Source organism: Haliotis rufescens, unplaced genomic scaffold (genome assembly GCF_023055435.1).
Source record: "Haliotis rufescens isolate VD_foot unplaced genomic scaffold, xgHalRufe1.0.p SCAF_101, whole genome shotgun sequence".
Lineage (NCBI taxonomy): Eukaryota > Metazoa > Mollusca > Gastropoda > Lepetellida > Haliotidae > Haliotis > Haliotis rufescens.
The window spans coordinates 281,747-307,165 of record NW_025963782.1 but is presented as its reverse complement, the minus strand read 5'-3'; the positions used below and the strand labels follow the sequence as shown (position 1 = coordinate 307,165).

General features: G+C 47.9%; 3 protein-coding genes and 1 pseudogene across 3 annotated transcripts; 3 read left to right on the top strand and 1 right to left on the bottom strand.

Moving 5' to 3' along the window:
- The first annotated feature begins 1,656 nt into the window (after positions 1 to 1,656).
- Positions 1,657 to 8,194, top strand: LOC125377857 (annotated as a pseudogene).
- Positions 8,195 to 8,245: 51 nt separating this feature from the next.
- Positions 8,246 to 17,920, top strand: LOC125377856 (collagen alpha-3(VI) chain-like). Its single transcript, XM_048391911.1, has 4 exons — positions 8,246 to 8,683; positions 15,098 to 15,128; positions 15,246 to 15,646; positions 17,501 to 17,920. Exons 1-4 carry the CDS (start codon positions 8,246 to 8,248, stop codon positions 17,918 to 17,920), a joined length of 1,290 nt encoding a protein of 429 aa, XP_048247868.1.
- Positions 17,921 to 18,091: 171 nt separating this feature from the next.
- On the bottom strand, positions 18,092 to 19,871 carry LOC125377855 (basic salivary proline-rich protein 2-like). The gene is made up of 3 exons (XM_048391910.1): positions 19,771 to 19,871; positions 18,660 to 19,644; positions 18,092 to 18,559 (listed from the first exon to the last, which is right to left on the bottom strand). The coding sequence occupies exons 1-3, from the start codon at positions 19,869 to 19,871 to the stop codon at positions 18,092 to 18,094; spliced, it is 1,554 nt and encodes a 517-aa protein (XP_048247867.1).
- Positions 19,872 to 22,828: 2,957 nt separating this feature from the next.
- On the top strand, positions 22,829 to 25,143 carry LOC125377854 (circumsporozoite protein-like). The gene is made up of 2 exons (XM_048391909.1): positions 22,829 to 23,329; positions 24,724 to 25,143. Exons 1-2 carry the CDS (start codon positions 22,829 to 22,831, stop codon positions 25,141 to 25,143), a joined length of 921 nt encoding a protein of 306 aa, XP_048247866.1.
- Positions 25,144 to 25,419: the final 276 nt, after the last annotated feature.

Genomic DNA, 25,419 nt, shown 5'->3' with positions numbered 1-25,419 from the left:
CCTTGAGTGGCGGGGGAACCTGGAGCGGCGAGGGAACCTTGAGTGGCGGGGGAACCTGGGGTGGTGGGGGAACCTGGGGTGGCGGGGGAACCTTGAGTGGCGGGGGAACCAGGGCACCCTGGAACGGCGAGGGAACCTGGGGTGGCGGGGGAACCTTGAGGGGCGGGGGAACCTGGGGTGGCGGGGGAACCTTGAGTGGCGGGGGAACCTGGGGTGGCGAGGGAACCTGGGGTGGCGGGGGAACCTTGAGTGGCGGGGGAACCAGGGCACCCTGGAACGGCGAGGGAACCTTGAGTGGCGGGGGAACCTGGGGTGGCGGGGGAACCTGGGGTGGCGAGGGAACCAGGGCACCCTGGAACGGCGAGGGAACCTTGAGTGGCGGGGGAACCTGGGGTGGCGGGGGAACCTGGGGTGGCGAGGGAACCTGGGGTGGCGGGGGAACTTTGAGTGGCGGGGGAACCAGGGCACCCTGGAGCGGCGAGGGAACCTTGAGTGGCTGGGGAACCTGGGGTGGCAGGGGAACCTGGGGTGGCGAGGGAACCTGGGGTGGCGGGGGAACCTTGAGTGGCGGGGGAACCTGGGGTGGCGAGGGAACCTTGAGTGGCGGGGGAACCAGGGCACCCTGGAGCGGCGAGGGAACCTTGAGTGGCGGGGGAACCAGGGCACCCTGGAGCGGCGAGGGAACCTTGAGTGGCGAGGGAACCTCGGGTGGCGGGGGAACCTAGGGTGGCGAGGGAACCAGGGCACCCTGGAGCGGCGAGGGAACTCGAGGTGGCGGGGGGAACCTTGGCTGGCGGGGGAACCTGTGGTGGCGGGGGAACCTGGGCTCCCTGGGGCGGCGGGGGAACCTTGAGTGGCGGGGGAACCTGTGGTGGCGGGGGAACCTGGGGTGGCGAGGGAACCAGGGCACACTGGAGCGGCGAGGGAACCTTGAGTGGCGGGGGAACCTGGGGTGGCGGGGGAACCTTGAGTGGCGGGGGAACCTGTGGTGGCGGGGGAACCTGGGGTGGCGAGGGAACCTTGAGTGGCGGGGGAACTTGGGGTGGCGGGGGAACCTTGAGTGGCGGGGGAACCAGGGCACCCTGGAGCGGCGAGGGAACTCGAGGTGGCGGGGGGGGGGGGGGGGGGGGGGGGGTCCTTGGCTGGCGGGGGAACCTGTGGTGGCGGGGGAACCTGGGCTCCCTGGGGCGGCGGGGGAACCTTGAGTGGCGGGGGAACCTGTGGTGGCGGGGGAACCTGGGGTGGCGAGGGAACCAGGGCACCCTGGAGCGGCGAGGGAACCTTGAGTGGCGGGGGAACCTCGGGTGGCGAGGGAACCTGGGGTGGCGGGGGAACCTTGAGTGTCGGGGGAACCAGGGCACCCTGGAACGGCGAGGGAACCTTGAGTGGCGGGGGAACCTGGGGTGGCGGGGGAACCTGGGGTGGCGAGGGAACCAGGGCACCCTGGAACGGCGAGGGAACCTTGAGTGGCGGGGGAACCTGGGGGTGGCGGGGGAACCTGGGGTGGCGAGGGAACCTGGGGTGGCGGGGGAACTTTGAGTGGCGGGGGAACCAGGGCACCCTGGAGCGGCGAGGGAACCTTGAGTGGCTGGGGAACCTTGGGTGGCAGGGGAACCTGGGGTGGCGAGGGAACCTGGGGTGGCGGGGGAACCTTGAGTGGCGGGGGAACCTGGGGTGGCGGGGGAACCTTGAGTGGCGGGGGAACCAGGGCACCCTGGAGCGGCGAGGGAACCTTGAGTGGCGGGGGAACCAGGGCACCCTGGAGCGGCGAGGGAACCTTGAGTGGCGAGGGAACCTCGGGTGGCGGGGGAACCTAGGGTGGCGAGGGAACCAGGGCACCCTGGAGCGGCGAGGGAACTCGAGGTGGCGGGGGGAACCTTGGCTGGCGGGGGAACCTGTGGTGGCGGGGGAACCTGGGCTCCCTGGGGCGGCGGGGGAACCTTGAGTGGCGGGGGAACCTGTGGTGGCGGGGGAACCTGGGGTGGCGAGGGAACCAGGGCACACTGGAGCGGCGAGGGAGCCTTGAGTGGCGGGGGAACCTGGGGTGGCGGGGGAACCTTGAGTGGCGGGGGAACCTGTGGTGGCGGGGGAACCTGGGGTGGCGAGGGAACCTTGAGTGGCGGGGGAACCTGGGGTGGCGGGGGAACCTTGAGTGGCGGGGGAACCAGGGCACCCTGGAGCGGCGAGGGAACTCGAGGTGGCGGGGGGGGGGGGGGGGGGGGGGTCCTTGGCTGGCGGGGGAACCTGTGGTGGCGGGGGAACCTGGGCTCCCTGGGGCGGCGGGGGAACCTTGAGTGGCGGGGGAACCTGTGGTGGCGGGGGAACCTGGGGTGGCGAGGGAACCAGGGCACCCTGGAGCGGCGAGGGAACCTTGAGTGGCGGGGGAACCTCGGGTGGCGGGGGAACCTGGGGTGGCGAGGGAACCAGGGCACCCTGGAGCGGCGAGGGAACTTGAGGTGGCGGGGGGGACCTTGGCTGGCGGAAGCACCTTAGCTCCCTAGGGTGGCGGAAAAAGCTGGGTAGCGTCCTTGGGTAGCGTTTGGCAATTTTGACCTGGTTTCTCGACAATCATAGGTTTCTGGCGTGCCCAAGGGACGCAACTCTGAATGGCGTATCGCAGAGCCTTATACGACTCTGCTACCCGTGCTCCCGTTTGATAGAATGTGATTGGTAGCGGTGTCAGTGAGCTGTCAATGAAGGGTGTAGCTCCACTGAAAAGAAGCGTGTCATAACAGTTTGTTTTTAAAACAAAATATAGTTTAATTCTAAGGTTTCGCTCAAAGAATTGTCTTTCATGCAGCCTGTCAGTAAGTAGCTGGTTTTGTCAATACACACGTCTACATACAATTATGCGGAGATGAAAACTTAGCGTACTCGCGTATTTCGTAATTGATACTGAACCCGTTTCGCTGACCCGTGCTATGGTGACATTGTAGATTAAACAACTCACATACTCATGTGTTAGAAGCAATACATTTCCGGATATAATGTGATAATGTGATCGTAATAAAAAATCTACCACTTCAAGCTAATGAAGAAAAGAACACGACCATCACAGAAAATAAAGTGTCTGCACTCTTCAAAGATGGTCTTAAATTAGGGGACATCTCTGTTACTGGTGTGGAGCGAAAGAAAAGCGCCAGTAAAAGACCAGGCATAGTGATTGTGCGGGTCAGCAATGCTGAGCAGAAATCAAGAATAATGAAAAATAAGTCAAAGTTAAAGCAACACAAGCGATACGAACATATCTACATTGAGAACAACATGTCTCCTGTCGAGTTGAAGACACAGTATAGTCTTTTGACCCTTGTAAAAGAACTAGATAAACAAGACAAATTCTATGTTAAAGGTAGCAGTATTTTTAAAAGGAAGGTACAGAATTAGGATTTGCGACTGTGCCATTGGAATTGTGCTGGTTGGTCCACAAAAAGTAACGAAAACTCTATTTTCAGAGAAAATCTTATCAAGGCTAGTGAATATGATATCATTTCCCTCTGTGAAACTTTTTTACGCGACGATGAACAAATACAAGTTGAGGGTTATAAATGGTTCGGTCATAATAGAAAACAAGTCGACAAGAAAGCTAAACGGGGCTCAGGAGGCGTAGGATTCCTTATCAAGAACAGCTAAACCAAAGTGTTCAAAATATCAGTTTTAGATGATACAATTGAAGATATTTTATGGCTAAAATTAGAAGCCCGTGACATCACCCTCTGTGCATGTGCGTGCTATCTCCCACCTGCAGGATCATCTCGTGCAAGGGACCCGGATCTGTTCTTCAGTGACTTGCTACACCAGGTGTACACATATCAGAATGAAGGTATCTTGTGTGTGTGTGGTGATTTCAATGCTAGATGTGGAATTCAAATGGATTACATTGAGGGAGTGGACAAAATACACCCCAGGTCAGTCATTGATTGCAATGAGAATAGCTATGGAGCTATGTTTATCGACTTCCTTTGTGATGTCAACTTCTGTATGTTGAACGGGAGGGTTGGTGACAGTAACGACTTTACGTATGTGTGCACTACAGGGCGATCGGTCGTTGACTATGTTGTAGTACCGCACGAGCACATTTGTCACTTCACAGAATTTAAAGTTAAACCTATGTCAAGTATTATATCTATGCTTAATATTCCTGTGCCTGACAAAATCCCAGATCATTCTGTGCTCGAATTCAAAGTTGCTATCAATGTTTTTGATCGGTACACTGTTGGTATTGCCCCAGACCGGCCTGAGAGACCCGCTCATAGACCAGATACCCCTTACGATTTCTTGATATCTCAGGACGATGTGGTTCGTTTACAAGACTGTATCAAACGCATTGAGTCCAGTTTGAATGCACACAATCGTCTTAATGAAGCTTACGACAGATTCACATCTCTTATCCAACACGAGCTTAACAAATGCGCAAAACCTAAACCGGTTAATAATCATAATGTTAAAAAACGTAAACCATATTGGAACGACGAGTTACAGCGTCTGTGGACACTAACATGCGCTCGAGAAAGGGAGTGGTTAGCATGTAGATCACCAGGCGTGAAAAGAGCCAATCATCAGTTATATATCAGTCAGAGAAAATACTTTGATAAACTACATAGAAAATATAAACGTTCCTATCAGCTAGAAAAGCAGAAGAAACTGACAGACTCGTTTGATAATACTGACACAAGAGATTTCTGGAAGATGATTGGTATATTAGGTGTAGCTAACGACCGTACAGGTAAGTTGCCCTTTGAGGTCAGAGACACCGAAGGAAATATTGTTTGTGATACTAGTTCTGTCCTTGAAAGATGGAAGGATGACTTTGAGAATTTATACGGTTACGACCCACACCCTGATAGAAATTTTGATAATGAACACCTGGATAATATAGTGCAAGAATTATCCAATTTTGTTATAACAAAGGAAGATAAAACAAACTGTGATCCCTTGAACGTCCCTATAATGTTGGTGGAAGTAGAGAAGGCAATAGAACGCGCTAAATCCAGAAAGGCGGCGGGTATTGATAATCTTCCTGCTGAGTGTCTGAAAAACCCTGTCTGCGTTGACATATTGTTTAAAATAATGACTCATTGTTTTAATAATGGTGTAGTACCTGATGCATGGCAACAGAGTATCATTAATCCTATTGCTAAATCTGACACCGATGTTCACAATCCTCTGTCATACAGGGGTATCTCTCTTATTTCAGTACCCTGTAAAATTTATTGTGACATTCTAAATGCCAGATTGAGTGAGTGGTGCGAAAGAAATAATATTTTAGCTGAGGAGCAAAATGGCTTCAGAAAAAAAAGGAGCTGTTTGGATCACCTCTACAGCATTTGTACAATAATCAAAAATAGAAAACAATCAAAATTATCAACATTTTGCTGTTTTATTGACATGAAAAAGGCGTTCGATAATGTAAACAGAGATTGTTTATGGTTTAAAATATTAAAAAATGGTATAAACGGAAAAATGTTTGAAGCTGTTAAAAGTTTATATAGCAATGTGAAGTGCACTGTGAGAGTAAATGGTCTGTTTACACCCTGGTTTAAGGCACCACGGGGACTAAAGCAAGGATGCCTTGTCTCTCCATTATTGTTCTCTATTTACATCAACGACCTGGCGGCCAATATAAAAAGCATGAACTGTGGTGTTGATATAAATGATTTAAATATTGGTATTATGTTATATGCTGATGATATTTTATTATTGGCGCCCACGGAGGACAAACTGCAAAATATGTTAAACGTGGTCAATGAATGGTGTCAAAAGTGTAGACTTACAGTTAATCCTACAAAAACTAAGATTGTTCATTTTAGGCCTACCAATACAAATTGCTCCACAACCAACTTCTCAATTGGAGAAACTCTTTTGAAGTATAGTAATAATTATAAATACCTTGGTTTGTGGCTTAACGAACACATGGACTTTAAGTTCACAATAAATGAACTGGCTAAATCGGCAAGTCGAGCTTTTGGTGTTTTATGTACAAAATATTTTGATGCTGGTGGTTTTACTTATGCAATTTACACTAAATTGTATGAATCCTTGGTTCAGCCTATTATGCAATATGGTGCTTCCATCTGGGGATTGTATGAACAAAAAAAGTTAAACACTCTGCAAAACAAAGCATGTAAATTTTTTCTTGGCCTGAGACGTAATGCGTCAAATGTCGCCGCCAGGGGAGACATGGGTTGGAAATCATGTGTCACTAAGCAACGCATAGAAGTATTTCGCTTATTCTTCCGCCTTAACAGTATGGAAATTACAAGATTGCCCCGTGTCATTCATGCTTGGTCAAGTAAAAGAGGGCGCTCATGGGAAAAGGAGGTTTACAAGCTAGCTAGAAACTTAAACGTCGTCGACTTGATCGATGTCCATTCGATGACACGTGGCCAGTTCACTCTCATTAAGCAAAAATTATTTCAAGTGGATGAAACTGCCTGGTTTTCAGAGCTGTGGAATGATGCTAATAACCCTAATGGTAATAAGCTGAGGACCTATAGATTGCTTAAGAAGGATCTAGTGCCTGAGCCCTATGTCTTATCAAACTATATCCATAGAAACACCAGAAAATATTTGGCACTTTTACGCAGTGGCAGCCTCCCCATTAACATTGAAAAAATGAGGTACAGTCGTCCCCCTATCCCCCTTCAGGATAGAACTTGCCATTTTTGTTTTAACTCAGTAGAGACTGAGGTCCACTTCTTAATTGATTGTAACATGTATGATGATTTACGTTATGATGTAATGAACGATATGTGTGAATGTATGCCAGATTTTAAAAACTTATCTTCAACCGAGAAATTTATATCATTACTCAGATGTGAACTCGGGTGTTATACTCTTTGTAAGCTGATTGATCAAATGTTCCAAAGACGCTTGTCACTCATTTGAGTCTGTGTGCGCTTTTCCGTATGTATGTCATTATGCTTGCGAATTGTAGTATTTCTTCCTGTGATCAATGTTATACTTGTAATGCTTATGTTGAGTGTCGGTGAGGATAAATGCACCCCTGTGTTGGGTGTGTGTGTGTGTGGGGTGGGGGGTGGGGCGTATAATCTACGTATGGTATATGTGTACGTGTGTGCGTAGTGCGTGTGTGTGTGTGGGGGTTATAATGTACGTAGGGTATGTATGTGTGAGTGCGTGTGTTTGTGTGTGCGTGTGCGTGTGTGTGTGCATGGTATGGTGGGGTGTGTGTGTGTGTACCTACGTGTTTGTGTATGATTGTGTGCGTGACTTTATAAGTAATTTGGCGTGTGAGTGTGAGTGTGCGTGCGTGCGTGCGTGCGTGCGTGCGTGCGTGCGTGTTCATAACCCAACCTTAATTTTAAACATTGTGTTAGTATATGTCTTATTTTACCTTACCCAGATCATGACGTTATAATTTGCTTTTATGTCTAGTGTCTCGTAGGCCATACCTGGTCGGATGTTATATTTTACTGTTCATGTACATGTTTTAGTATGAAGTGTATATAACATGTGACACTATAATAAACATTATTCTCTCTCTCTCTCTCTCTCTCTCTCTCTCTCTCTCTCTCTCTCTCTCTCTCTCTCTCTCTCTCTCTCTCTCTCTCTCTCTCTCTCTCTCTCTCTCTCTCTCTCTCTATAATGCGAAATGACAGAGTTAGGGAACCTGGGATGGCGGGGGAACCTGTTTTGCCTGGGGAGTTTGCAGGACCTGGGCTCCCTTGGGTGGCGGGGAAACCTGGGCTCCCTGGGGTGGCGGGAGAATCTGGACTCCCTCGGATTGCGGGGGAATCTGTGGTCCCTGGGGTGGCAGGGAAACCTGGGCTCCTTGGGGAGGGGAGGTAACCTGGGACGACGGGGCAATAGGGGCTCTGTGGTGGCGAGGGAACCCTGGCTCCCTGAGGTTGCGGCGGAACCTGGGCTCCCTGGGGAGGCGGGGTAGCCTGGGCTCCATGGGACAACGGGGCAATAGGGGCTCTGTGGCGTGGCGGGGGGATCTGTGGTCCCCTGGGGTGGTGGGGGAACTGGGCTCCATGGGGCGGCGGGTTAACCTGGGCTCCATGAAGAGGCGGGGGAACCCTGGCTCCCTTGGGAGGCGGGAGAACCTCTGCTACCTGGGGAGGCTGGGGAACCTGGGCTCCCTGGGGAAGTGAATGAACTTGGGCGCCCTGGGGAGTCAGGGCAACATGGGCTCCCTGAGGCAGCGGGGGAACCTGGGCCTTATGGATAGCCGGGGTAATCTGTGCTTCCTGGGGTGGCGGGGGAACCTGGGCTCCCTGGGATGGCTGGGGAACCTGGGCTCCCTGGTGTGGCTGGGGAACCTGGGCTCCCTGAGGTGGCGGGGGAACCTGGGCTCCCCGGGGTGGCGGGGGAACTTGGGCTGCCTGAGGTGGCTGGGGAACCTGGGCTCCCTGAGGTGGCTGGGGAAACTGTGCTCCCTGGTGTGGCGGGGAAACTGTGCTCCCTGGTGTGGCGGGGAAACTGTGCTCCCTGGTGTGGCGGGGGAACCTGGGCTCCCCGGGGTGGCGGGGGAACCTGGGCTCCCTGGGGTGGCGGGACACATCTTCTGGACATTTCAGTATATCACGGAGACCATGATCAACGGGGACTTTGTTTTGGGGTTATGATATGTGTTCTGAGCTATCATGACATATTGCACGTAAATGACAGACAAGATGCCCATGTTAAGAAATCACGAATGTTAGAATCACGAAATATCGCGATGATCAATTAACAACGAGGGAAGCCTTTGTGCTGATACTTATAAAGTAGGTCAGCTGAAGATGCGGGTTAGAATAGGCCTTGAGCAAGCATGCTTGTCGTAAGAGGCCACTCGGGTGGTCAGACTCGCTAACTTGGTTGATGCATGTCAATGTTCATGGTGTTAGTCACTGGATTGTCTGTTCCAGACTTGATTTATTTACAGACCGGCGTCATATAGTATGGTATGTTTATATGTGAGTGTGGCGTTAAACAACAAATAAACAAACCAGATGAATTGTAATCAGGTCTCAGAAACTTTCTATTGATGGCTACCGATTTGTAACTCATAAAATAGAAGCAAGCCAAGTTAGGATAAACATCCCTTTGATCACGTGGTTACAATCCGGGTAAGGGTCCATGGTCAGGTGACTGCAAGCGGTCATATTTAGCAGTGATCTTGGTCAAAAAAATTTTTTTAAATACTTCATCTGCACACACTTTTCTTCCCAATTCGTGTCGATAATGTACGTACACTGAACACGCTGCAAAATATAGTCGCTTGTAGTCACCTGACTGCCGATTCTTAGTCAGATTGCATATTGGGTTTAACGCCGGTTTAAACAGTTATTTGCATCACGGCTTGTTAGCTTATTGTGGGAGGATAGCCCGAAGTAATGGGAGACATACTATTATGGTCGTTTACTCCTATGAGGAACTGGGGGGGCACGGGTGGCCCAGTCGTCTGAGGCGCCGCGATTCGCTGTGCAGAGTTTCGAGCCGTGGGCACGCCAGAAACCTATGATGGATTCGAATCCAGGTTCGCCCCGATTATGTTCTTAGGTTTGTCAACACCATACCCGCGGCCGTGGGTTTCACCGAAGTGGTAAACGTCTAAGACCTGCATCACTCGGGCTTTGCTCCCACATAAATGGAAACTGGACTTTTATGGTCAGTTAACTCCCTTGCCTCGGAAAGATGACATTAAGCTGACACGCCGTGATATAACTGGAAAACTGTTAACAGCGGCGTTAAACCCAACTCAATCACCCACTATAGCAATTATACATTGCCAAAATTGACCAAAACTCAGTGTTCACTAAATCTTTGGGGAACCCGCGAGCAATTCACGATGGAGAGTTGACTGTCTTTGTCGTAACAGAATCGATTTATCGATCCCATATTCACCTGATGAATAATGGTTTTATAAGACAAGGGCTTTGCATATACTTACAATCAATAGGTATTTGGAAGGTTTTTTTTATTTTCCTCGTAAATTATCCAGGCATTTTCATTATACGAAGGAACAAATGTATAGGCAGTGATATCTTCAATGTGATCTTTAAAATCTTTGATAAAATTATATTTCTAGTTTGTTGACAGGCCTCCGACGCACTATTTATAGGAACTGGTATGAAGGCAGGTTCTGCCGGTGGAACAGGACATGCTTACCTTTTGGCTATCACCTGGTGCCGTCACTGATTTGCAGTGATCCATTTATATACTTTTGCCTTTTTGGCCGAATGGAATCTGTTTCGGCTGTTGTCATGTGTCCGACCTATTCCTTTGGAAACGCTACACATCAAATCTGTAAAAAGACCTAAAGTCCCTTTACAATACTTTACTGGTGTGCATACAAAGTTTCATATTTTACTCCCGAAGCTAACCTACCTTAAATTTTAGAATTAACGCCTGTTGTCTAGCCATATCAACGATAAACATCGAATAGAGACATTTGAAATAGTATTGAAGAATAAAAACAACCTTTAACGTTAAAGGACCTTCCGATATAGTTACAAGCGCGAGTTATTCGAGAATGGTGCCTTCAAAAAGGCAACCAAAATAAAAGGGAAGCCTGAATACGACACATTAACAGGATCCCTAGCTCTCTGTGAGCACAAACGCGTGAGAGTGAAACAAGTATTGTGGTGCGGCACATCACATTATTACCATGACAACCACATGATATATTCACAATGTACATTGTACAATCTTTAAGGCTACGGTGGACTTTTAAACAATGAATAATAAACATTGAAATGAAAAAATAATAACCACCCAATATGTCTTCAATACACACGCCGGGGCGGTCGGGTAGCCTAGTGGTTAAAGCGTTTGCTCGTCACGCCGAAGACCCGGGTTCGATTCCCGACATGGGTACAATGTGTGAAGCCCATTTCTGGTGTCCCCCGCCGTGATATTGCTGGAATATTGCTAAAAGCGCATAAAACCATACTCACTCACTCACTCACTCACTCACTCAATACACACCCCTGTCGCTTGCCACAATTGGCCTTTGTCACTGTTGGAATAACAGAGACAAGGGTGTTCATTCATATCTTGTATATCGTTTTTATCGTTCACCGAGGTTTCTCCATGCAATCTTCTGAGGGCACGGGTGGCCCAGTCGTCTAAGGCGTCGCTATTCGCTGTGCACAGTTGCGTCCCTTGGGCACACCAGAAATCCCGGTTCGCCTCGATTATGTTTTTAGGTTTGTCAGCACCATACCCGTGCTCGTGGTTTTGGACCGAAGTGGTCAACGTCTGAGACCTGTATCACGTCGGGCTTTCCTCCCACATTAAGCTGACACGCCTCGATATGACTGGAATACTGTTAAAAGCGGAGTTAAACCAAACTCACTCACTCACCCATGCATTCCTCTGACCTTGAATATGTTGTTTGTTTTACAAATACTATCGTTTAACTAATAACAGAAATGCGGATTTATAATGGCAATTGAAACACGTTTCAACATTGCCCAAACCGTTTATCATACGCTATCTCGCCGTCGCGCATTAATGATTTATTGATGAATATGTCAGTAGATGATTTTTAACTTTCCTGTGAGGAAAGGTATATAGTTTTATACAGTATATACCACTACCAGTCTCTGACTATTTACGTATATGTTATAAATGTGAAGCTTTCCATGAATCAAAATCCTAATTTATCTCAAAGATATATTTCCAAGCATCATCAAATGTTTTGTACCAGAAATGTAAAAGAAATCAAGAACCTTGCAAAAATCATCAAATACTTTGCAAAAAGTACCTTTGGGTATCAGTGTATTAATGTGTGTGCTGAATCTGTCACCAAATGATTGTACAGCATAACCGACATCTTGTTAAATATAAATTATTATCATGTGAAGAACTTTTTCTCCTGTACCACCTCAAAGAATGAGTGAATTGGGTTTAACGTCGCTTTTAACAGTATTCCGGTTATATCGCGGCGTGTTAAAGCCCGAAGTGATGCAGGTCTCAGACGTTTACCACTTCGGTGAAACCCACGAGCACGGGTATGGGTATGGTGCTGACAAGCTTAGAAACATAATCGGGGCAAACCGGGATTCGAACCCACAATCATAGGTTTCTGGTGTGCCCAAGTGACGCAACTCTGCATGGCGAATCGCGGCGCCTTACACGACTGGGCCACGGTTATCTCCCAAAACCCCTACATCCCATTTCCCCTACAACCCAGTTCCCCTACAATTAGTTAAAACAACACGCGGCATTTACCTGTCTGGCATTATGAACTGACCTAAAGGAGAAATTAAGGTCTGGAGTAGAGGTAGTAGAAATGAAAGGGGTAGAGCTTTAGGGGATAAGGGGACTTAAAGGAAAGTTTTAAAAAAAGAAGAATTAATGTAAGTGTAATGAAAGATGCCTGTATGATGAGAAGACAATTTTTAGAAATTACAAAAATAACAATAGGAAGAAACAATTATTACACTAAGAAACTGAGATGAGACGATTTACAGTTGAGATGGCTAGGTTTAGTATATAGATACTTGAAACTGACTAACATGTGAATAACAAACTACCTAAATGAACACCAAATTAAAAATCTTAAACAAAACTGCAAACAATCAAATATCTTCACCCCTAAACTTAAAATACCCAAAATAGACACAACACTAGCTAGCCAAATAAATTAACAAACCGACCCAAACATAGTTAAAACCACCACACTAGCATACATACACGAAAATTGGCCAAATTGGTGTCACATTTACACGGATGGATCTTCAGATCCGACCTCCAAACACACAGGTTTCGGAGTCCATACCACACAACCAACTAAAACCACACAATCCTTCCGACTCCCAAACAACCAATCAATATTCACGGCAGAACTAATGGGCATGGCCTCAGCCCTCCATAATCAAGAATCCAAAAACCACAAAAAAATCCTAATACTTACCGACTCCCTAAGTGGACTGCAAGCCCTCCATAACAAAAATACCAAAAACCGACCTAAATTAATAAATCAAATACTTAAAAGCTCCAACGACCTAACTAACGCAGGCAAACAAATAACCTTCTTGTGGATACCCGCCCACGTAGGAATATACGGTAATGAAAACGCCGATAAGGCAGCCAAACTATCCCTCAAAATCCCAGAAATATGCATACACTTACCCATCTCAAAATCAGAAATTAAAAGCATAAACAAGCAAAAAATCACCAAAAAATGGCATAACCTATATCTAAACTCAAATAGCCAAATCAAAAAAGTACTCAGCAAACCACTAACCAAACCAAAAATTCTCCATCCATCCAAAAAAATCGACAGAGTAATCACTAAACTCCAAACAGGACACACCAACCTAAATAACCACCTAAAAAAAATAAAAAAACACACTACAGGTAACTGCCCACACTGCAAACAACTAGAAACCCCAGAACACGCACTCATCCACTGCACACACTACCTAACACATCGAACCGCATTACAAACCACCCTCAATCTAAACAAGGCTCTCACTCTAGAAGCAATACTAAACCCACAAAATAAACTAGGAAACTTCAAGGCCTTAGGCGTATTCTTAATCAACACGGAACTAATAAAACGCATCTAAAAACACTATAATCTACCAAATCAAATCACATAAACAAACAAACATCCACCATACCCAGCTCCCTTTGTTCTACTCCCCAACCCCATCGGCATCTATTCCAAATCTCAAAATTCCCACATTCTTTATAAGCAACCCCTAAAGCCCCCTCTTGGGTTGCACACACCACTATCGCCCCTTTCGGAAACACATTAAATGGCCTGGTCGGAAAGTGCACGTTAAAACTCCAAAGTAAGTAAGTAAGTAAGTAAGTAACTAATATATGCGCACGTTAAATCTTCTATATCAGTCAGACTAACATGATCCGTGTGCGAAATACGCATCAGTCGGAAAGCGCCCGTTAAATCTCCAAAGTAAGTAAGTAAATAACTAACTAACTAACATGACATCAACATGGCTGGTCTTCGCAATGTTGAGTTTGTTATGTCACAGAGAGGAACGCCCTAAGTCCTATTTGATGGTTATCTTCACACTAAGAACATCGAGAGACTGACTCCTTTTTCGTCTTTCTTGGGTTGTTCCATTGTATGAAATAGGTAACAGACTAGGGATTAGCAGTGCCATGGACCGTGAACTTTGTTGTCTTAAGCTGTAGGGGAAATGGGATGTAGGGGTTTTGGGAGGTTACCTGGGCCACCCGTGCCTCCGTTTTTGAAAAGAAATAATGTGATTGATTGATTGATTGGTAGCGGTGTTAGTGAGCTGCCAATGAAGGGTGTAGCACCACTGAAAAGAAGCGTTTTATAACAGTTCGTTTTTAAAACAAAATATAGTTTAATTCTAAGGTTTTGTTTAAAGAATTTTTTTCATGCAACCTGTCAGTAACAGGCTAGTTTTGTCAATGCACATTTCTCTGAAATTATGCGAAGATGAAATCTTAGCGTACTCACGTATTTCGGAATTGATACTGAACCCGTTTCGCTGACCCATGCTTTGGTGACATTGTAGATTAAGCAACAAACATACTCATGTGTAAGAAGTTATATATTTCCTGATGTAATGTGAAATGACCAAGTACTATAAACAAATGAAGTTATGTAATATTATGCATCATTTTACTAATATTCGGTACATATATGTATTTGCAGAACACATGGTATCTTTAAAGTTATGAAATTATCAAATTTAAATTTGTCAGGTCACACATTGAGATGAGGTGAGGTGAAATCGGGTTTAACGTCGCGTCCAAGATTATTGCACTTATAAAGCGACGTGCATGCACGTGTGTGTGTGGCTGCTTGTACTAGTCCGACTGATGCCGATTTATAGTGCTAGCTCACTGAGATACCATGCCGCAATTTAACATGAATATCCCACTAAGACACAGTATACTGACTCCGACCGACCAGTCCTTGTTTTAACCCCTTAATGCCGAGCGCCAGACAGGGTAACAACAAGTACCATCTTTTAACGTCTTTTGGTACATTGAGATGAACATGTTATTGGATCGATCGATCCCGTACACCCACCTATGATTGATAAAATGGCAGTGAGCTGACTTCATGGATACTACCCGTGTGGTCACGTGATGGGAAACTCAGGTGAACACAGCTCTGAGACTGTTGCCATGTTAGATTCAAGTGTTTCCGTTTGGCCCGCTGCCAGGTTAGATGTAATGCGATAGTCACGTGACGCCTAGCTCCGGATAACACAACTCTGACACAGTTATACAATTGCCAGCTGAAATGACGAGTTTGTGTGTGTTGGTGATGCTTGTTGCAGCCTCATCTGTGGTTCATGGACACGAACATATCGCAGCAGTTGTCAACCAGATGAGTTTGCTTGAGAAAGAAATTAACCATCTGAAAGTGGAATTGAACCACTTGAAATCTGACGTCCCAGGAATGGAGACGAGAGTCATAAACAAGATGGACATTTTGGAGTTACTGCTGAGATCGGATTTGACAGAGAAGATTGTACCTTCCTATATACGTCGTCAAATAGAGTCGTTTGATGCCACGGTAAACAGTCACGTGATGTCCCAGATTAGACACCTCAAGCGTGGATATGAGCAGATGAAGCGACAGACACTGAGTCTCACAAGACAGTTGAGGGAGGTCGGACAGACTAAAACACAACAACCACTGGACACTGTGAAAGACAAAGATGCATGTGAACAGCAGGTGAGTGAACTAAAGACAGAGTTGAACCTGACACGTCATCACGTGACCCATGTTGAAAAGGATGTTAGTTTACTAAAAGATCACGCGTTACTCGTCATACGACATACTACTGACGTGCAAGCACAGATAAATGAAACCCAACGAACAGTTGAGACTCTTGTAAAACAGAACGTACGTTTGAGAAATGACTTGATTGTGATTAACGCCAGTCATGCAGAAGATGTGCAGACATTGGGAGACTTTCATCTGAACTACGTCAACAAGACACGTGACCTTCAGACCAATGCTGACAGTACACAACCCATCCAACATTACACACCCACGACTCCATCTGGACGTCCCTTCACTTCAGTGGCCACAACACCTACAACACGACAGTTTCAAGACAAGACGAGAATATTGGTGTTACAACTTTACTCTGGCTCCTTACAACATCCCCATCAGATTACCATAGATAAAAATGACATGAAGACGTATCCTTATCTGCATACATCTCACGTTCGGGCTGTAACATACGAGCCTGTGTCCAGGAGACTGATATTCAGTAGAAATTCACCACCAGGCATCTTCTCCTCAAGGCTGGACGTGTCGGGTGTCACAACACTACGAGAGGGAATCAAATCGTCCGGAATGACAGTCGATGTTGACAGACGACTTATCTTCCTTACCACATACTATCCAACGTGGACAATCAGTCGTATGTCAACATTTGGGAGAAACTTTCAGGGCATTGTGGATTTGCGTAATCACGGAACAGACAATCCCCGTGGCATTGCTGTAGACTCCAGGAAGAAGATGATCTATTTCTGTAAAACTGATGATGGGTTGTGGTCTGTTGATTATAATGGGAATAGGCTGCATCAGATAGACATGAGACGTGACGTTTATGCTGCTACTATTGACACTATACACGGTGTCCTATATTTCAGCGACAACAAGAAGGTGATAAAGCGATCTTTATCAACTAATACTACAACGGAAATGACGGAATTCAGTGATAGGATAAGAAGCCTTGTCTACTACAACAACAGCCTGTACATAAGTGGAAAGGATATTGATGTCATATACCTGGAAAACGACGTACATTTCAACCTGAAGACAATGAAGTATAGTTACAATGTAATGTGTTTGATTCCGTGATCACATCTGTCTTAAGAGAGACTCCTACACGAGACTTTAGCCCAGGGACATCGTAGGAAAATGGAAATATTCTCACAACCAGTTACACAGATGGCCACAAGTTTTTAGATACGAGCGACCATTACTTTCATAATAGTACTGTTACACAGAGTGTTTTGTACAGTTCAGTGATGTGTACTAGGACGTATGTTGAACACTTCCGGGAGCGCTAGTGCCTAGCAGCCGTAACACCGCTGCCACCAGTACAGAATTTCTAATGGTCTTAGTTTGTATCTTTATCATATGTTTAGTGAAATGTCATGTGTATTGTATGTGGTGGTATTGGTCTACCAAGTTTCCTTCTGCTGAGTGTATATCCATAGTTAGGGAACCTGGGGTGGCGGGGCAACCTGTTTTGCCTGGGGAGTTTGCAGGACCTGGGCTCTCTGGGGTGGCGGGAAAACCTTGGCTCCCTGGGGCGGCGGGGGAACCTGGGCTCCCTTGGGTGGCGGGGGAATCCGTGGTCCCTGGGATGGCCTTTGAACCCTGGCTCCCTAGGGTAGAGGGAGAATCTGTGGTCCCTGGGGTGGCGGTAGAATCTGGACTCCCTCGGATGGCGGGGGAATCTGTGGTCCCTGGGTTGGCAGGGAAACCTGGGCTCCTTGGGGAGGTGGGTTTACCTGGGCTCCCTGGGAGGCGGGGTACCCTGGGCTCCATGGGACGACGGGGCAATAGGGGCTCCGTGGTGTGGCGGGGGAACCTGGGCTCCCTGGGGTGGCGGGGGAATCCGTGGTCCCTGGGATGGGTTTTGAACCCTGGCTCCCTAGGGTAGAGGGAGAATCTGTGGTCCCTGGGGTGGCGGGGGAATCCGTTGTCCCTGGAATGGCTTTTGAACCCTGGCTCCCTAGGGTAGAGGGAGAATCTGTGGTCCCTGGGGTGGCGGTAGAATCTGGACTCCCTCGGATGGCGGGGGAATCTGTGGTCCCTGGGTTGGCAGGGAAACCTGGGCTCCTTGGGGAGGTGGGTTTACCTGGGCTCCCTGGGAGGCGGGGTACCCTGGGCTCCATGGCACGACGGGGCAATAGGGGCTCCGTGGTGTGGCGGGGGAACCTGGGCTCCCTGGCGTGGCGGGGGAACCTGGGCTCCCTGTGGTAGCGGAGGAGCCCTGGCTCCCTGAGATTGCGGCGGAACCTGGGCTCCCTGGGTAGGCGGGGGAATCCTGGCCCCCTTGGGTGGCGGGGAAACCTGGGCTACCTGGGGAGGTTGGAGAACTTAGGCTCCCTGGGGCGGCGGGGCAGCATGGGCTCTCTGGGGTGGTGGGGGAACCTAGGCTCCATGGGGCGGCGGGGGAACCCTGGCTCCCTGGGGTGGCGTGAGAAACTCTGCTCCCTGGGGAGGCTGGGCAACCTGGGCTCCCTTGGGTGGTGGGGAAACCTGTGCTCCCTGGGTCGGCGGGGAAACCTGTGCTCCCTGGGTCGGCGGGGAAACCTGGGCTCCCTGGGGTGGCGTGGGAATTTGGACTCCCTGGGATGGCGGGAGAATCTGTGTTCCCTGGGGTGGCAGGAAAACCTGGGCTCCCTGGGGAGGCGGGGCAACATGGGCTCCCTGGGGTGGCGGGGGAATCTGGCCTTCCTGGAGAGGGGGAGCAGCCTGGGCTCCCTGGGGTGGCGATGAAACCTGGGCTCCCTTGGGTGGCGGGGGAATCCTGACTCCCTGGGATTGCGTTGGAAACTGTGGTCCCTGGGGTGGCGGGAGAATATGGGCTCCCTGGGGTGGAGGGGGAACCCTGACTCCCTGTAATGGCGTTGGAAACTGTGGTCCCTGGGGTGGCAGGAGAATATGGGCTCCCTTGGGTGGCGGGGGAATCCTGACTCCCTGGGATTGCGTTGGAAACGGTGGTCCCTGGGGTGGCGGGAGAATATGGGTTCCCTGGGGTAGAGGGGGAACCCTGACTCCCTGTGATGGCGTTGGAAACTGTGGTTCCTGGGGTGGCGGGAGAATATGGGCTCCCTGGGGTAGAGGGGGAACTCTGACTCCCTGGGATGGCGTTGGAAACTGTGGTCCCTGGGGTGGCGGGAGAACATGGGCTCCCTGGGGTGGAGGGGGAATCCTGACTCCTTGTGATGGCGTTGGAAACTGTGGTCCCTGGGGTGGCAGGAAAACCTGGGCTCCCTGAGGAGGCGGGGTAACCTAGGCTCCCTGGGGAGGCGGGGCAACATGGGCTCCCTGGGGTGGCGGGGGAATCTGGCCTTCCTGGAGAGGGGGAGCAGCCTGGGCTCCCTTGGTTGGCGATGAAACCTGGGCTCCCTTGGGTGGCGGGGGAATCCTGACTCCCTGGGATTGCGTTGGAAACTAGGGCGGTGGGGCAACCTGGGCTCCCTGGGGCCGCGGTTAAACCTGAACTACCTGGGGAGGCGGGGTAAACTCGGCTCCCTTGGGGCGGCGGGGCAGCCTGGTTTCCCTGCCGTGGCGGTTCAACCAGGGCTCCCTGGGGTGGCTGGGGATCCTGGGCTCCCTGAGGTGGCTCCCTGAGGTGGCGGGACAAGCTCGAGTCCCTTGGGTGGCGGGGGAGCCTCAGCTCCCTGGGGTGGCGGGGTAAGCTCGGGTTCCTGGGGTTGAGAGGGAACCTGGACTCCCTGAGACGGCGGGGAAACTTGGGCACCTTGGGGTGGCGGGGTAACCTGGGCTCCCTGAGGCGGCAGGGAAACTTGGGCACCTTGGGGTGGCGGGGTAACCTTTGCTCCCTGGGGTGGCGGGGTAAGCTCGGGTCCCTGGGGTTGAGAGGGAACCTGGACTCCCTGAGGCGGCGGGGAAACTTGGGCACCTTGGGGTGGCGGGGTAACCTTTGCTCCCTGGGGTGGCGGGGTAAGCTCGGGTCCCTGAGGTGGAGGGGGAACCTGAGCTCCCTGGGTAGTCGGGGTTAGCTTGGGTCCCTGGGATGGCGTGAGAACCGGGGGTCGCGGGAAATGCTGTTGTCCTTGGGGTGGCAGGAAAAGCTTGGGTACCTGGGATGGCGGGAGAACCGGGGGTCGCGGGAAATGCTGTGGTCCTTGGGGTGGAGGGGGAACCTGGTCTTCCTGAGATGGCGGTAAAAGCTGGGGTCCATGGAGAGGCGATGGGGAACCTGGGCTCCCTGACACGCCGTGATATAACTGGAATACTGTTAAAAGCGGCGTTAAACCCAACTCACTCACTCACTCACTCACTCACTATAGCAATTATACATTTCCAAAACTGACTAAGTGATCACTAAATCTTTGGGGAACCCACGAGCAATTCGCGATTGAGAGTTGACTGTCTTTGTCGTGACAGAATCGATTTATCGATCCCTATATTCACCTGATGAATGATGGCTTCGCAAGGGCTTCGCATATACTTACAATCAATAGGTATTTGGAAGTTGTTTTTTTAATTTTCATCGTAAATTATCCAGGCATTTTCATTATACGAAGGAACAAATGTATAGGCAGTGATATCTTCAATGTGATCTTTAAAGTCTTTGATAAAATTATATTTCTAGTTTGTTGACATGCCTCCGACGCACTATTTATAGGAACTGTTATGAAGGCAGGTTCTGCCGGTGGAACAGGACATGCTTTGGCTATCACCTGGTGTCGTCACTGATTTGCAGTGATCCATTTATATACTTTTATTTTGCCTTTTGGGCCGAATGGAATCTGTTTCGGTTGTTGTCTTGAGTCCGACGTATTCCTTTGGAAACGTTACACATAAAATCTGCAAAAAGACAAAAAATCCCTTTACAATACTTTACTGGTGTGCATACAAAGTTTCATATTATACTCCCGAAGCTAACCTACAAATTTTAGAATGAACGCCGGTTGTCAAGCGATACCAACAAGAAACATCAAGTAGAGACATTTGAAAAAGTATTGAAGAATAGAAACAACCTTCAACGTTAAAGGACCTTCCGATATAGTTACAAGCGCGAGTTATTCGAGAATGGTGCCTTCAAAAAGGCAAACAAAATAAAAAGGGAAGCCTGAATGCGACACATTAACAGGATTCCTAGCTTTCTGTGAGCACAAACTCTTGAGAGTGAAACAAGTATTGTAGTGCCGCACATCACAATATTACCATGACAACCACATGATATATTCAAAATGTACAATCTTTAAGGCTACGGTGGACTTTTAAACAATGAATAATAAACATTGAAATGAAAAAATAATAACCACCCACTATGTCTTCAATACACACCCCAGTCGCTTGCCACAATTGGCCTTTGTCACTGTTGGAATAACACAGACAAGGGTGTTCATTCATACCCATATATCGTTTTTATCGTTCACCGAGGTTTCTCCATGCAATCTTCTGAGGGCACGGGTGGCCAAGTCGTCTAAGGCGTCGCTATTCGCTGTGCAGAGTTGCGTCCCTTGGACATGCCAGAAATCCCGGTTCGCCTCGATTATGTTTTTAGGTTTGTCAGCACCATACCCAAGCTCGTGGTTTTGGACCGAAGTGGTTAACGTCTGAGACCTGTATCACGTCGGGCTTTCCTTCCACATTAAGCTGACACGCCTCGATATAACTGGAATACTGTTAAAAGCGGAGTTAAACCAAACTCACTCACTCACCCATGCATTCTTCTGACCTTGAATATGTTGTTTGTTTTACAAATACTAATGTTTAACTAATAACTGAAATGCGGATTTATAATGGCAATTGAAACACGTTTCAACGTTGCCCAAACCGTTTATCATACGCTATCTCGCCGTCGCGCATTAATGGTTTATTGATTAATACATCAGTAGATGATTTTTCACTTTCATTTGAGGAAAGGTATATAGTTCTATACAGTATATACCACTACCAGTCTCTGATTTTTTTACGTAAATGTTATAAATATGAAGCTTTCCATGAATCAAAGTCCTAATTTATCTCAAAGATATTTTTCCAAGCATCATCAAAAGTTTTGTACCAGAAATGTTAAAGAAATCAAGAACCTTGCAAAAATCATCAAATACTTTGCAAAAAGTACCTTGGATATGAGTGTATCAATGTGTGTTCTGAATCTGTTACCTAATGAATGTACAGCATAACCGACATCTTGTTAAATATAAATTATTATCATGTTAAGAACGTTTTCTCCTGTACCACCACAAAGAGTGAGTGAGTGAGTTGGGTTTAACGTCGCTTTTAACAGTATTCCGGTTATATCACGGCGTATTAGCTTAATGTGGGAGGAAAGCCCGAAGTGATGCAGGCCTCAGACGTTTACCACTTCGGTGAAGCCCACGAGCACGGGTATGGGTATGGTGCTGACAAACCTAGAAACATAATCGGGGCAAACCGGGATTCGAACCCACAATCATAGGTTTCTGGTGTGCCCAAATGACGCAACTCTGCATGGCGAATCGCGGCGCCTTAGACGACTTGGCCACCCGTGCCTCCGTTTTTGAAAAGAAATAATGTGATTGATTGATTAATTGATTGATTGATTGATTGATTGGTAGCGGTGTTAGTGAGCTGCCAATGAAGGTGTAGCACCACTGAAAAGAAGCGTGTCATAACAGTTTGTTTTTAAAACAAAATATAGTTTAATTCTAAGGTTTCGTTCAAAAAATTGTTTTCCATGCAACCTGTCAGTAAGTGGCTGGTTTTGTCAATACACATGTCTCTTTATAGTGCTAGCTCACTGAGATACCATGCCGCAGTTTAACATGAATATCCCACTCAGACACAGTATACTGACTCCGACCGACCAGTCCTTGTTTTAGCCCCTTAATGCCGAGCGCCAGACAGGGTAACAACAAGTAACATCTTTTAACGTCTTTTGGTACATTGAGATGAACAATATTATTGGATCGATCGATCCCGTACATCCACCACTGATTGATAAAATGGCAGTGAGCTGTCTTCATGGATACTACCCGTGTGGTCACGTGATGGGAAACTCAGGTGAACACTGCTCTGAGACTGTTGCCATGTTAGATTCAAGTGTTTCCGTTTGGCCCGCTGCCAGGTTAGATGTAATGCGATAGTCACGTGACACTTAGCTCCGGATTACACAACTCTGACACAGTAAAACAATTACCAGCTGACATGGCGAGTTTGTGTGTGTTGGTGCTGCTTGTAGCAGCCTCATCTGTGGTTCATGGACACGAAAATATCGCAGCAGTTGTCAATCAGATGAGTTTGCTTGAGAAAGAAATTAACCATCTGAAAGTGGAACTGAACCACTTGAAATCTGACGTTCCAGGAATGGAGACGAGAGTCATAAATAATATGGACATTTTGGAGTTACTGCTGAGATCGGATTTGACAGAGAAGATTGTACCTTCCTATATGCGTAGTCAAATAGAGTCGTTGGATGACACGGTAAACAGTCACGTGATGTCCCAGATTAGACACCTCAAGCGTGGATATCAGCAGATGAAGCGACAGACACTGAGTCTCACAAGACAGTTGAGGGAGGTCGGGCAGACTAAAACAAGACAACCACTGGACACTGTGAAAGACAAAGATGCATGTGAACAGCAGGTGAGTGAACTAAAGACAGAGTTGAACCTGACACGCCATCACGTGACCCATGTTGAAAAGGATGTGAGTTTAGTAAAAAATGACGTGTTACTCGCCATACGACAGAGTGCTGACGTGCACGCACAGATTAATGAAACCCAACGAACAGTTGAGACCCTTGTAAAACAGAATGTACGTTTAAGAAATGACTTGATTGTGATTAACGCCAGTCATGCTGAAGATGTGCAGACATTAGGAGACTTTCATCTGAATTACGATAACAAGACACGTGACCTTCAGACCAATGCTGACAGAACACAACCTGTACCACATTACTCACCCACGACTCCATCTGGACGTCCCTTCACTTCAGTGGCTACAACACCTACAACACGACAGTTTCAAGACAAGACGAGAATATTGGTTGTACAATATATATCTGGCTCCTTACAGCATCCCCATCAGATTACCATAGATAAAAACGACATGAAGACGTATCCTTATCTGCATACATCACACGTTGAGGCTGTAACATACGAGCCTGTGTCCAGGAGACTGATATTCAGTAGATATTCACCACGTGGCATCTTCTCCACAAGGCTGGACGTGTCGGGTGTCACAACACTACGAGAGAGAATCCTATCATATGGAATGACAGTCGATGTTGACAGGCGACTCATCTTCCTTACCACATACAGTCCGACGAAGACAATCAGTCGTATGTCCACATTTGGGAGAAACTTTCAGGGCATTGTGGACTTGCGTAATCACGGAACAAACAGTCCCCTAGGTATTGCTGTAGACTCCAGGAAGAAGATGATCTATTTCTGTAAAAATTATGATGGGTTGTGGTCTGTTGATTATAATGGGAATAGGCTGCATCAGATAGACATGAGACGTGACGTTATTGCTGTTACTATTGACACTATTCACGATGTCCTATATTTCAGCGACAACAAGAAGGTGATAAAGCGATCTTTATCAACTAATACTACAACGGAAATGTTGGATTTCAGTGATAGCATTAGAAGCCTTGTCTACTACAACAACAGTCTGTACATAAGTGGAAAGAATATTGATGTCATATACCTAGAAAACAACGTACATTTCAACCTGAAGACAATGAAGTATATTGAGAATGTAATGTGTTTCATTCCGTGATCACATCTGTCTTAAGAGAGACTCCTACACGAGACTTTAGCCCATGAACAGCGTAGGAAAATGGAAATATTCTCACAACCAGTTACACAGATGGCCACAACTTTTAAGATGCGAGCGACCATTACTTTCATAATAAAACTGTTACACAGAGTGTTTTGTACAGTTTAGTGATGTGTACTAGGACGTGTGTTATACACTTCCGGGGACGCTCGTGCCTAGCAGCCTTAACACCGCTGCCACCAGAACAGAATTACTTTTAGTCTTAGTTTGTATCTGTCATATGTTTAATGAAATGTAATGTGCATTGTATGTTGTAGTATTGGTCTACGGAATATTCTTCTGCTGAGTGTATACTCGTAGCCAGGGAACCTGGGGTGCCTGAGGTGGCGGGGGAACGTGGGGTCCCTGGGGTTGCGGGTAAAGCTGGTGTCCGTGAGATGGCGGGGAAAGCTGGGGTCCCTGAGGTGGCGGGGAAAGCTGGGGCGGCGGGAAAAGCTGGGCTCCCTGGGGTGGCGGGGGAGTATTGGCTCCCTGAGGTGGCGGAGAAAGCTGGGGTCCCTGAGATGGCGGAGAAAGCTTGGGTCCTTGAGATGACGGGGAAAGCTGGGGTCCTTGAGATGAGGGGGGAAGCTGGGCTCCTTGAGATGGCGGGGAAAGGTGGGGTCAGTGAGATGGCGGGAGAACCTTGGGCTCCCTGTGGTGGCGGGGAACCTGGGCTCCTTGAGGAGGCAGAATAGATCTTCAGTAACCCATGCTTGCGGTAAAAGGCTATGCTTGTTGTAAGAGGCGACTAACGGGATCGTGTGGTCAGGCTCGCTGATTTGGTTGATGCATGTCATCGTGTCCCAATTGACTGGATCAATGCTCATGGTGTCAATCACTGGATTGTCTGGTCCAGATTCGATTATTTACAGACCGCCGTCATATGGCTGAGTGCGGCGTTAAACAACAAACAAACAAACAAACAAACAAACAAAAACACTCATGTAGTAATTTTCTTTAATGTGTCAATA

Excerpts from the sequence above, each read along its gene's own strand:
- LOC125377856 (XM_048391911.1), top strand. The coding sequence starts at position 8,246 with ATGGCTGGGGAACCTGGGCTCCCTGGTGTGGCTGGGGAACCTGGGCTC. Across the intron at positions 8,684-15,097 it reads TGTTAGAATCACGAAATATC|ATTCAAGTGTTTCCGTTTGG; the intron begins GCGATGATCAAT and ends TTGCCATGTTAG. Across the intron at positions 15,129-15,245 it reads TCCGTTTGGCCCGCTGCCAG|CCTCATCTGTGGTTCATGGA; the intron begins GTTAGATGTAAT and ends TGCTTGTTGCAG.
- LOC125377855 (XM_048391910.1), bottom strand. The coding sequence starts at position 19,871 with ATGGACCCCAGCTTTTACCGCCATCTCAGGAAGACCAGGTTCCCCCTC. Across the intron at positions 19,645-19,770 it reads CGGTTCTCCCGCCATCCCAG|GGACCCGAGCTTACCCCGCC; the intron begins GTACCCAAGCTT and ends CCTCCACCTCAG. Across the intron at positions 18,560-18,659 it reads CCGCCACCCCAGGGACCACC|GGAGTCAGGGTTCCCCCTCC; the intron begins GTTTCCAACGCA and ends ACGCCATTACAG.
- LOC125377854 (XM_048391909.1), top strand. The coding sequence starts at position 22,829 with ATGGCGAGTTTGTGTGTGTTGGTGCTGCTTGTAGCAGCCTCATCTGTG. Across the intron at positions 23,330-24,723 it reads TGACCCATGTTGAAAAGGAT|TATTGGTCTACGGAATATTC; the intron begins GTGAGTTTAGTA and ends TGTATGTTGTAG.